The sequence below is a fragment of the Nilaparvata lugens genome, chromosome 12 (genome assembly GCF_014356525.2).
Source record: "Nilaparvata lugens isolate BPH chromosome 12, ASM1435652v1, whole genome shotgun sequence".
Lineage (NCBI taxonomy): Eukaryota > Metazoa > Arthropoda > Insecta > Hemiptera > Delphacidae > Nilaparvata > Nilaparvata lugens.
Window position 1 is genome coordinate 2,862,975 of NC_052515.1, and position 13,891 is coordinate 2,876,865.

Consider the following 13,891-nt stretch of genomic DNA (forward strand, 5'->3'; position numbering starts at 1 on the left):
GTCTCTGAATTGAATATTGGATATTGCGGCTCTATCCGGCCGAACTAACTAATCGAGCTGAGACAACAACTAGTGTTCCTAACCTAAAATTGTTCCAGTCCTGTTTGTTTTTGTTTTTTGAAGTTGTTCTGTTTTATAAAGTTGTAACTATGGACATTGAAAAATTAATAAGTTTGGTTCAAAAGCATGTTCCATTGTGGGATATGAGAGACAAAAGGTATTATCGTCGTGATGTTCAAAGGAATCTGTGGACAAATATTGCTGAACAAATAGGATCAGAAGGTAATATTATTGTAATGAATAACTAATTTAGTGGATATTTGTTTATTCAATTTTCAAAATCCCAATATAATCATTGTTTATGGAAAATTTTGGTGGCTATGATAGTAGTTAATTCAATAGCTGGCAACCAGCCAACTATTGAACTAGACTGACGTAAACGATTCCAATGGACGACCATATTCGGCCGAATTAATGGCTGGCAGATTCGTCCGATCCAACGGCCGAACGGATCGGTTGAATACGGTTGCAGTGGACGGTGGACGGCTACCCTTCATACTACATACCATTCTGACAAGAGTTTAGAGTGCTCTACGATATCGCTCTATATTATTATTATAGTTGAACTAATTTCAATTCCCCACAGAACTGTTTCAACGCTCATAAATCAGTCGATCATATCATTTGAACAAGTGAAATAACACAGGAGTTTAACTAGTTAAATGTTTTAATGTAGTTGAATGAACTGTTTCAACACCCATTAATCAGTCGATAATATCATTTGAACAATTGAAATAACACAGGAGTTATTGTGATATAAACTAGTTAACTATATAAACTAGTTAAATGTTGTAATGTAGTTGAATGAACTGTTTCAACGCCCATTAATCAGTCGATCATATCATTTGAACAAGTGAAATAACACACAAGTTTCAACTAGTTAAATGCTGTTATATATTATCTAAGTTGAACGAGATTCAGCAGTTGAGTGTAATTTATCTAGTTGCTGCATGTATAGAGTATGATGCATTACGTGCTGAGTGTTGGCAAAGAATTTTCCGAGGGTCGGGAAAGCCGGTGCTCTGGTCGGAAAAGCCGGCAAACTTGGCCGGCACGTGGAAAGCTCCCCTCCAGTTTTCCACTTTTCTCATCCCACCATTTTGTCTCGCGTGATCTCTGGTTCGCTCTCTCTCACACAGACATACTTTCCCTCTCTCTCTCACGCTCACACACTCTTCCTCTCTCTTTTCCTGTCTGTTTCGTTTCTATTCTCTCATTTCATTCCATTCAGCTACACACTTTTTTCATCCCTATTTTGTCTCGCCTGATCTCGTTTGCTTCATCTTTCTCTTTTACTCTCTCTTTCTCTTTGTCTCATTTCTATTCTTGCCTCCTTCCTTCTCCTTCTATTCTCTTTATATCCTCTCTTACATCGCGCAATTTTATTCTATTTCTTTCTCTTACCAATTCATTGAACTCTCGTTTCATTCTCTTCTTCTTCTCTTCTCCATTTCATCACTTCTTTATTCCTTCTTCTCCTCCTCTTTCTCTTCATCTTTCCGTTCCTCAAACATCAATCCATTTCTCTCTCTTTTACTCTTTCACTCCCTTTCCCAGCCATTCATCCTCCACTGTATATCTTTATCTCCTTCATCTTTATATTTCTCTTTTCACTTCCTTCTCCCGTTCCTCAAGCTCTATCACCCCTTCTCAATCTATCTTTTCTCTTTCTTACACTCTCTCTCTTCCAATCCCTTTCTTCCTCTCTCCACCGCTCAATCTTTTCATCACTATTCTATCTAAATCTTTATGTTTTACTCCATTTCCCCGATCCTCAAGTTCTATAATCTCTTCTCACTTTCTTTTATATTTCTCTCTGTCCGTCTCTCTCTCTCCCTCTCCCTCCCACTCTCTCTTTCTCTCACTCTTTCTTACTCCTTGTCCATCTATCTCTCTGTCGCTCTCTCTGAGGAGTACAAGAAGTGCTGGAAAGACATTAGTTGCAGAGTCTAACTTTTGCAAGCCACTCCATCAACCCAAGTGGTGGGGGGATTAACTGGGCCAATAGGAAGCTTCGTTACAAAGCAGGCTGTTGAATACTGTTCAATCGGCCACTTATCATTTGCCAAGCCAACCGTTTAATGAGAGTGTTTTGCGGCTTTATAAAATTGGTTGACTGTAATGCAATTTTGAAAAGAATTAGGGCTTGTGAGTGAATCAGTGTGGCAGTCTTGAATCTAGCACTCACTTTTCTTTTCAGAGCTTCTGAAATTATTGAAAATGAGATCCAATAATTAAACGAGCAATTATTTCTGTTTATATGTTTGGATGTTTGGATGTTCAGATGTTTATATGTTTGTATTTAACCGGATCTCGAAAACGGCTCAAACGATTCTCACGAAATTCATAACATAGTAGGTTTATAATATAAAGATTCGATTGCACTAGGTCTCATCCCTGGAAAAACTCGCTGAAGGACATTAAAAGGATAATTCATCCTTGGAAGAACAGATTTCGTCGTCTGTCGATAACAGAAGATGCATGTGCCTGTGTGGGATCAGCTGTGTAATCATTCAAACAGCTTACCGTATCTCGCGAGAAATTTTAATAGAATCTATAAAAATAATCTGATTTGTTGACATGACATGGTTTATCACTCTAAATTAGAGTATATCATAGTATTCAAAGTTAATCATTATTTTACAGTTTTTAGTGAGTGTTATTTTGTTATTCAATTTGGTTTGTAAACAATCTAAATTAGAACTTTTCTGTTTTTAAATATCTTGACTGAAAATTTGACCTGGATTCAAGTGTATGAAACATAACCTACTTTTTGGACCATTTATAGTGTATAAATCAAAATTCGGGGAAGAAACAGTTTTGGGCTGTGCCTGTTTGTCCTTCCCCAATCATTTTGAAAAATTGTGTTCTGTTTATCAATAAATAAATAACGAGCAAAGCTCGGTGCCCCGATATTGATATGTAATGAAAAATTTCTTTAAAATAAATTAAATTGATTTTATGACCAGGTAGAATCACGGTAGTCTCTGGTTAGTCCTCTTTCTTTGTTCATTCGCTTCAATTCTCTTCCTTTCTACCTTTTCATTCAGTCATACCGTTCTTTTCACAATTCATCTGAACAAACCTGTTGCCTTCTTTCAATTGTTTTTATTGATAAGATCCTCTTCCTGTAAATGATGGTTTCCCTATAATATTGTTCTGTGATTTTTAACATCGTCAATGGTTGAATTTAGTTCCGAAATGTCTTCTTTTGTTTCCACAAGCCAAGGGGAATAAATTTGAATGAAAAAGACTAATAATTGTCAAAAACCACAGATTTATCGATACTTAGAAAGACCGGTTTCGGTAAATTCAGAAAATTGTGCTGCTCATGTATTTAGTTTTAGTTTATCAGAGATTGACAATGGTGTAATAACCGAAACCGGTCTTTCTAAGTATCAATAAATCTGTGGTTTTTGACAATTTCTTAGTCTTTTTCATTCAATATGAATAATTACCACAATATCAACTTCTCAACTACACAAAAAGTGGAATAAATTTCTTTATTATTGAAAGATAATGAAAGTAGTTATTTAGTACTTTTTTTTCAAGTACAACACAACTAGTTTCAACTCTTCAAGATACAGTAGTTTCAAAAACTCAGCTTACTTCAGCTAAAATTTGACCCGAGTTGAAGTTTTTCACATCGTCAATAGTTAAATTTAGTTCCGATATGTCTTTTTCCATTTCCACAAGCCAAGTGGAATAAATTTATTTATTATTGAAAGATAATGAAAGTTATTCAGTACCTTTTTTCAAGTACAACGTAACTAGTTTTAACTCTTTACAGTAGCTTCAGAACCTCAGCTCATTTCAGCTAAAATTTGACCCGAGTTGAAGAAGACTATCATTATTTATCAATGGAATGTCAACCAAGTGACAATGAAAGAGCCACTATTCTCAAAGCTGTTTGAGAAGAGAAGACCCTTATCTAGACCGGCTTCAATCATTGTTGACAGTTATAGTAGTCATTGACACTCAATATTGACTAGAGGTGTCACTTTCTCTCTCTTTTTCTTCCTCTCTCTGTCTCTCTTTCTTCATCATTCTCTCTCTCTCTTTCTTCCTTTCACTCTCAAAGTCTATCTCTCTCTTTCTTCATCACTCTCTGTTTCTCTCTCTCACTAGTGATAAACAGTTAACTTCTGCCAACTTGAGGCAATATTTGTCAACAGTCATTCCTTGACACTTCTTCTGTTTATCAATTGTGGAGAAAATCACTAGAGCTGTCAATGAGAGTGCTCTATTGATAATAGTTTTGAGCTAGGCCTATTCTTTGAGACCTAGACCCTAGACTAGCATGTGTGTAGCAAAGGGGGGGAGGGTGTTTCTAGGTTATAAAAATGAGCCCAAAAATCCAAGATCCAAGATGCTCTATGAAAAATGACCTCAAAAAATGTCAGTTATCAACAATATTGTTTGCTGAACGTTGAAAACTTTTAAACTCATTCAAAAGATTTGCAATTGGCTACAGCAATGACAAACTCTCATTGAAATAACTTTAATGTATAATCCAAACACAACGAAAACAAAATTACAATAACTATCAAAAAACGACAAGAAATAATTGCCTACGTGGCAAAGTATGCTACAGAGAAGAGACAAACTATGCCTCCCTTTCTGATTGCACGTTTTGTGATGCACTGGAAACCAGGAAAGAAATGGAAGAGGAAAAATGTTAACGAGTCCTCTCATAAGTTAAGAGTCATAGACTAATGGAGAAAGTAGACTAATGGAAGGAAAATAGAATTATAAAATTACAATAAGTATTAAATGAATTTCCAGTGACTGAACATCACAAAAAACAATTTCAGTATTTTCTCTTAATCCCTATCAAATTAATGTTGGCAAAGTCTATAGTTGAAAATGTCTAGTTAAAAGTCTATAGTCAACCCCCAAAATCTTGGCTACGCTACTGTAGTCCTCTAATTGTCATACAGAAAATATGGCATAAGAAGACCTCCCGTGGTATAGGTCGTTTATGCTCCAAATTTGAAGCTGATTTCTTTTTAACTCAAGTCGATTACTGTCTATTATTACTGTTTTTGACCGAGCGAAGTGAGGTCTAAGATTCAAGTCGACGGTTTGGCATTTCTCTTAATGTTTAAATGTTTTTATATCGCGCATTTACGGCGAAACGCGGTAATAGATTTTCATGAAATTTGACAGGTAGGCCTATGTTCGGGAGGGATCTTGAAGAGTTTGAAGTAGCCTAGAACCATCCTCGGCTAATTAAGATTCTATATGCAAAATTTCAAGTAGATTTCAGTCCAGTAGTTTAGACGTGATGATGCTTCAAACATAATTTTCCTATACCGTACGTGTATAAGCCAGTATAGTATAGTAAGTTCTTCAACATACTAACATAATGAAGTGACAGAATTCAAATCTTGTTTGGAAACCTTCAACTTAATGCTAACCTGACAAAATTGGACTGGTTATCAATTTAGTTACCAATTTTAGCCATCTTATTCGAAGAGGTAGGCTCTCTAGATTAACATATTATGGTATGTACATTTCAATCATAATATATTCATGTCCCATTAATGAAATTTAAGCATTAATTTTGAAATATCTAGAAGGAAAATTGAAATTTGGGCTTCAAGGTGCACGAAATTGATATTTTTAGAATTTATATGCAAAATTTGGAGATGTAAATCATACCCGTTTTTCCAGTATTCAATCCACTAGTTGACATGTTTTGATGCGAACAAACACAACCCTACTCTCTCTTATTATACAGATATCCCATCTTCTTCTTCTATCCTATGCTATTCCTTTCATTGAATTTAGTAACTGATGTTGTTCTCTCTCTCTTTTAATGTTATAGATTTGTCTCGGGCACAGCGAGCCCTGTCTGACTCTCTACAGAACTTCAGCTTCGAATGCATAGGGCAGACTCAGACCGATGATGAGGTGGTCATCTCAAGGTCACTCGGCGAGTTTGGAAAACTGATTGCTTGTATCGAGGATGAACGAGACAGAATGGTGAGTTATTTTACATTTTTAGGTAATATTTTTCAAGTATAATTGCGAATTTCCATAGAGTCTTTCCGTATTCGGTGTATAGTACAGGTCCTGTAGCTTGGCCTATTGGTCGATCACAATACTACCTGTTCAAAAACATTGAACATTTTTGAACATGTATCTCTCCATAAGAGCATCAGCTGCTCTTTTGAATGTTCTCAAGAGCAACGTGTTGCTTTCGAAGCAACAAGGAGTTTTTACTTTCCTTGACCTATTACCATAGGAAAGGAAAGTATTGCTTTCCAAAAAAAATTAAGGTACCCTAATTTGTAAATTTCTATACGTTTCAAGGTCCCCTGAGTGCAAAAAAGTGGTTTTTGGGTATTGGTCTGTGTGTGTGTGTGTGTGTGTGTGTGGTGTGGTGTGTGTGTGTGGTGTTGTGTGTGTGTGTGTTGTGTGTGGTGTGTGTGTGTGTGTGTGTGTGTGTGTGTGTGTGTGTGTGTGTGTGGGTGTGTGTGTGTGTGTGTGTGTGTGTGTGTGTGGTGTGGTGTGTGTGTGTGTGTGTGGTGTGTGTGTGTGTGTGTGTGTGTGTGTGTGTGTGTGTGTGTGGTGGTGTGTGTGGTGTGTGTGTGTGTGTGTGTGTGTGTGTGTGTGTGTGTGTGTGTGTGGTGTTGTGTGTGTGTGTGTGTGTGTGTGTGTGTGTGTGTTGTGTGTTGTGTGTGTGTGTGTGTGTGTGTGTGTGTGTGTGTTGTGTGTGTGTGTGTGTGTGGTGTGTGTGTGTGTGTGGTGTGTGTGTGGTGTGTGTGTGTTGTGTGTGTGGTGTGTGTGTGTGTGTGGTTGTGTGTGTGTGTGTGTGTGTGGTGGTGTGTGTGTGTGTGTTGTGTGTGTGTGTGTTGTGTGTTGTGTGTGTGTGTGGTGGTGTGTGTGTGTGTGTTGTGTGTGTGTGTGTGTGTGTGTGTTGTGTGACAGACACCTCTTTATGCTTTCTCATCTGAGCTTAGACCTTCTAACCTATTATAATGTAAGTTTTTTAAATAGAGATGTTTCCCATGTTATTTAAATGGAGTCACTTTTACTCCCTAGGGAGTTTTTCTGTTTTTTACTACCGAGGGCGAAAAAGTGACACTTTAGTATTATGTTTCAGGGAGTAAAGTAAGTACTTTAGCCAGTAGGTGGAGGAAAACATAATTTTCCTATACCGTACGTGTATAAGCCAGTATAGTATAGTAAGTTCTTCAACATACTAACATAATAAAGTGACAGAATTCAAATCTTGTTAGGAAACCTTCAACTTAATGCTAACATGACAAAATTGGACTGGTTATCAATTTAGTTACCAATTTTAGCCATCTTATTCGAAGAGGTAGGCTCTCTAGATTAACATATTATGGTATGTACATTTCAATCATAATATATTCATGTCCCATTAATGAAATTTAAGCATTAATTTTGAAATATCTAGAAGGAAAATTGAAATTTGGGCTTTAAGGTGCACGAAATTGATATTTTTAGAATTTATATGCAAAATTTGGAGATGTAAATCATACCCGTTTTTCCAGTATTCAATCCACTAGTTGACATGTTTTGATGCAAACAAACACAACCCTACTCTCTCTCTTATTATACAGATATCCCATCTTCTTCTTCTTCTATCCTATGCTATTCCTTTCATTGAATTTAGTAACTGATGTTGTTCTCTCTCTCTTTTTATGTTATAGATTTGTCTCGGGCACAGCGAGCCCTGTCCGACTCTCTACAGAACTTCAGCTTCGAGTGCATAGGGCAGACTCAGACCGATGATGAGGTGGTCATCTCAAGGTCACTCGGCGAGTTCGGAAAACTGATTGCTTGCATCGAGGATGAACGAGATAGAATGGTGAGTTATTTTACATTTTTAGGTAATATTTTTCAAGTATAATTGCGAATTTCCATAGAGTCTTTCCGTATTCGGTGTACAGTACAGATCCTGTAGCTTGGGCTATTGGTCGATCACAATACTACCTGTTCAAAAACATTGAACATTTTTGAACATGTATCTTTCCATAAGAGCATCAGCTGCTCTTTTGTATGTTATCAAGAGCAACGTGTTGCTTTCGAAGCAACAAGGAGTTTTTACTTTCCTTGACCTATTACCATAGGAAAGGAAAGTATTGCTTTCCAAAAAAATTTAAGGTACCCTAATTTGTAAATTTCTATACGTTTCAAGGTCCCCTGAGTGCAAAAAAGTGGTTTTTGGGTATTGGTCTGTATGTGTGTGTGTGTGTATGAGTGTATGTGCGTCTGTGTACACGATATCTCATCTCCCAATTAACCGAATGACTTGAAATTTGGAATTTAAGGTCCTTATACTATAAGTATCTGACACGAACAATTTCGATCCAATGCAATTCAAGATGGCGGCTAAAATGGCGAAAATGTTGTCAAGAACAGGGTTTTTTGAGATTTTCTCAAAAACGGCTCCAACGAATTTGATTAAATTTATACCTGAAATAGTCATTGATAAGCTCTATCAACTGCCACAAGTCTCATATCTGTAAAAATTTCAGGAGCTCCACCCCATCTATGCAAAGTCCAATTTTAGATTCCCAATTATCAGGCTTCAGATAGAATTTAAACAAAAAATATTGAGTGGAAAAGATTAAGCATAAAAATCTCCACAATTAATGTTCAGTAACATTTTCACCTGAAATTGAAAATAAGCACGAAATTCAAGAAAAAGTTATTATTTCAATTGCAAACTGTTGGCAACTGTTGATTCTATTAAATGATTCACTATAAAGAGATAGCAGACCTCGTATGTCTCCAGCGTTATTGTCCTGTCACCAGCTGGCTCAGATCTTTGTTTATAAGTAGACTTGAGATGCGCGTGCACACTAGCGTCAGGTGATCAATTTTCATAACGGCAAGGAAAGTTGTGTGAGTGCGCCACACCAGATTTTTTGGAGTTACGTCCTTTTAGCACAACACAGCCTATCAGCTGACATTCGTTCAACATGCTCTTTCCATAATTGAAGAGACTTGAAATTCCCAATTATGGAAAAGACAACAAAAACAACATCAATATTCATACAAAAAAAAACTTAATAATTATTGTTGGTGATACGTTGCCACTTTCTCATTCATGGACAATCTCTGTGTGTAGGGAGCTTCCTCCATCTTGGAATCTAGGGTCTCTGGAGCCTGATGTTTTTGCAAAGCCGTGAACCATACCTTGCATGTATGCCGTTTCAAAGTCACCGAGGCAAAGCTACGAGACGCGTACTGCACTCATTGCTTATTAAATTTGAACATTATATTTCTTGAGTATAATTACGATTTACTGTACTGTACTCTACGATAGTACTGTATAATCTCTCCTATTATTTTTTTTTCTTAATTTGATTTGTTCAATCTAGCAATTATTTAGCGTTGTATTGGAGGGTTGAGTGTAAGAGAGGGCCGGCTGCGCCCTAACTCCGCCCTCCTAGGTATAAATAAAGGCAGCCATTCTATTCTATTCTATTCTATTCTATTCTATTCTATTCTATTCTATTCTATTCTATTCTATTCTATTCTATTCTATTCTATTATAGACACCCAACAATATGCAGCGGCGATGTATTCAGATTTCGCTGTGCGAATAATTTCCCTGTATAAGGTGCGTACAGATATACGCGCCGCGAACATGGGCAATTCACTTTTAATCAGCTGACTATATCTGTATTTTTACAGAAACGGTAAGATACAGATAGAAAAAGCTTGGCATCAGCTGATTAAAAGTGAATTGCTCATGTTCGCGTTGCGTAAATCTGTACGCACCCAAACAAATTTTTCTCTGCGAATAATGTCCCTGTATCTAAATTTCCCTCTGCGATTAATTTCCCTATGTGCGAATGAGTGTGTAATGAAAGAACCACCGATGAACGCAGTCGAATGAATAAATGAATAAAAGAGAAGTCGAGGGAGTCAGAGATGCATCTTGATGAATTTTAATGGAATTCATTATCACGCGGCTCTCCAAGGGCTAGTCAGTGTTAATGAATGGGGATTGAATATTCCTCACTCCAATGTATGGAGGGTCAGTAGACAGTACTCGGTGCTGAAACACTGAATATTAAATAGATGTGTGAACAGGTCCATAAGGGGACTGCAAATTGATATTGCATATACCTTATAAACATGCATGATTTGCGCAAATGTTAATATTCATCATAGGGGACTATTTCCAATAAACAATCGAGTGATTGATAGGGGGCTGGGATTTTCTGCTGACTATCAGCTATGATTGATTTGAAAGACTGAATACTATAGTGAAGTCCACGTTGTAATAGCAGTGGAGAAATATAGGAGGACCACGTTGCCGATTCTCTGATTTATTTTCGATTTGTGCCTTGACTGTATGAAGTCATGGAGCGGTTCGAAGCGGATCCAATGTATGAATTGGATAATATCATCTTCTTTATCTATCTTCTCTTCTTATCTTTCTCTTCTTCTAGTTTTTTTTTTGTTTGCGTCTTCATTATGGGTGGAAGAAAGTAAACAGACTCGAAGTGACGTGTATTAAGTATATATATATTACTGTAGTCTGTAGTGGACTGTGACCTGTAGTGGTCTATAATGTTTGAGCCAACCTATGTTTGAATCACCCTATATAACTGACTCCACGGTCAGTTCAGCCCTAATAAACACAACCTATCTATCTTCGTATCAGTCACTACACAAACAAACTCAACCCTCAACCTACACTTTCCTTCTTTTCTCATATATAATCTTCTTCTCGTTTCTCAACCATCTTTCTCTTTTTTCTTTTCTCTCATTTTCTTCTTTCCTCTTCTTCTATTCCCACTTGTTTCCTTTCACTTACCGTTATCTTATTTTCTTCTCACTTCTACTTTAACTGTTCCCATCCTGCTTGTTTTCTTTGTCTTCTTTTGCTCTTTCTTCTTCATCCTTTTCTCCTCTTCTCTCTCCTCTCTCCTCCACCATCTGTTTGTCCTATTCCTTTCCTCTCTCTTTCTCTTTTCTCCCATCTCTTTCTTGCTTCTTTTCATCTTCTTCTCATTCCTCTTTTCCTTTTTTATCCTTTTTACATTCTTTTTTTTGTGTGGTTGAGAAGTTGATATTGTGGTAATTATTCATATTGAATGAAATTTTAAAATTATAAAATTATCAAATTTTTTGACAATTTCTTAGTCTTTTTCATTCAACTTTTTACATTCCCTTTTTCTGCCTCTTCTCCTTCTCCCTCTTCCATTTTTCTCATTCCCCTTCTTTCTCTCTTTTCCTTTTCTCATACCCCTTTTTCTGTCTCTTCTCCTTATCTCATTCATTTCATCTCCCACTTTTCCTTTTCCAATTCTTTCTCACTCTCTCATTTTTAATTATTTTCTTCTACCTCCTTTCCTTCTCCAATTCCTTTCTCCTCTCTCTTGCGTGTTTATTCCTCTTTTCTCCGTCTTCTTCCTTGAAGCCTAGAGTGACATCCATTCACTCAGCCACGCATATCACGCTCCATGTAATCACGTGACGTGATACTTTCTCCCATCCTTGTCACGTCTCACGTTTCATATTGATACTCTCTCACTCTCCCATCACTGTCTCTCTCACTCAACCCTGTCTGTCTCTCTCCTGTCACGTCTCAAATGTCATCCTCTGCTCAACTTTTGATAGATTGGGTGCACCTATATTCTCAAAACCCTAATTTCTCACTTGAGTAGAAATAACCATCTTTTAAGACCTCATTACACCTTTAGTAAGGCCCACGTTATAATGGAAGTATTTGATCAACATTTGTGTTGCTATCCTTGTCTATCATTCGACAAAGCAGATAACGAATGTATCAAATCATGGTGATGTGTATCCAGTAGTTGTCTACTATGATTCACCTAGATTCGCTCAATAACAATGCAATGTCCGGTCACTCAGCAGGTTAATGACCTCATGCTTTCTAGTGTCACTACTCACTCAACTACGAGTACTCGACATAAAATACTACACTATTATAGTCAACTATCAGAAGTCCGTATCAAGTATCTTCTTCTAGAATTCACTTCCTTTTTCTTCTTCTATCTTCTTCTTCTGGAGAGATTATTTTGGTAGAGAGTTAGTGGGGAGGATATTTTTAATATTCTTTTCGAAGAATGGACATTGATATGTCCAAAGCTCCGCCAATTTATGTAGATGCATAACAATATAATTATTATCTATAGTCATTATATTACAAATTGCTTTTTCATATCATATACAGTTCAATAATTATTTTCTTAGTCTATATTATGTAAATTCATCTATAATTTTGCTGTATTGTAAGCTATTGTATATAAGTGTATAAGCCAGTATATATTGTAATCTACATAAATAAAGTACTCAATCAATCAATCAATCAATCTTCTTCTTCTTAGTCTTCTCTGTTATTTCCCTCTCTTGTATCCTTCTCCTTCTCTTCCTTACTTCTTCTTTCTTTCCTTCTCTTGTCTTCTCTTTGTTCTCCTATATTTTACTTCTTCTACTGTATCCTTTTTCTTCTTTTGTGGTCTTCTTCTCGTGTGATCCTATTCTTTTCCTCCTGTCTTCTTTTTCTTCTTCTCTTCTTCTTCTTCTTCTCTTCTTCTTCTTCTTCTTCTTCTTCTTCTTCTTCTTCTTCTTCTTCTTCTTCTTCTTCTTCTTCTTCCTATTTTGCACCTGTCTTTTTCTTTTTCACCTGTCTTCTCCTTCTCCACCTGTATTCTTCTACTTCTTCGTTTCTTCTTCTGCTTCTTCTTCATCTCCTTCTTCTCTTTCTCTCTCTCCTCCTTCCACTACATAAACTTCAATTTCAATCTATTCACCAAAATAGGTTCATAAAATGCCTCCACTGAGATATCAAATACACAACTAATTCTAATATGATCATCTCCTTTTCTTCTAATTCATTCTTTCCTAACTCACTCCGTCTTTCTTCCTCTCCTCTTATTTCCTTCTTCTTCTCCAGTATCCCTACTGCAGTCTCAATTCTATAGTGAGGTCCACGTTATAATGGCAGTATTTGATTAACATTGGTGTTGGTATCCTTGTCTATCAGCCAACAAACCAGATAGCACCACCTTTTCTAGCTCCACAACGTTGCCAAATCAGTTTTTAACAATATAGAAATATAAAAACTCGACTGAGTCACTGTCGATGTAGAACCGTTCCATAATGCAATAAAAACACACATATTTTGTCAAATTATACAGTTTTATTTGGTACAGGACCATATATGGTTTCGTAATAATCTATACATAATAATCTATAGTATATATGAATATAGTATATTTTATATAATATAGTATATTTTCTAATAATCTATAGTATATATGAAAGCGAATGGCACTCCCTCACTGACTGACTGACTGACTCACTCACTCACTCACTCACTCGCAGAACTAAAAATCTACCGGACCAAAAACGTTCAAATTTGGTAGGTATGTTCAGTTGCCCCTTTAGAGGCGCACTAAGAAATCTTTTGGCAATATTTAACTCTAAGGGTGTTTTTTAAGGGTTTAAAGTTCGTCTTTTAGCATGTATATTGTTCTTATTCCAATCTCCTTATTATAATTGAAAAATGTCCATACCATATGTTAATATAGAACTATAATCTAGAGAGAGTACCTCTTCGAAACAGTTGTTAACTGGTAACTGAATTAATAATTTTGTCAGGTTGGCATTAAGTTGAGTTGACTTTGTTTAGGTTGGCATTGAAATGCATTTATCGCGGAAAAATTGATTGAGTACTGCTACTTCAATCAGAGCTATTCCTGGGAATATTATATTACTTGCCGTCAGGCTCGCTTCGCTCGCCATATCCGTTTAGGCAGACATTTAGTCTGGACCCCCGGCTGGATTGTCCTAACATATGATAAAAATG

General features: G+C 36.5%; 1 protein-coding gene across 1 annotated transcript in view; it reads left to right on the top strand.

The window, feature by feature from the left end:
* Positions 1 to 13,891, top strand: part of LOC111055991 (rho GTPase-activating protein 10) — a 115,468-nt gene that overhangs the window by 30,121 nt on the left and 71,456 nt on the right. The window contains 1 exon segment of the mRNA XM_039438653.1: positions 5,891 to 6,048. Within this exon segment, the coding sequence (XP_039294587.1) occupies positions 5,891 to 6,048 (158 nt within the window).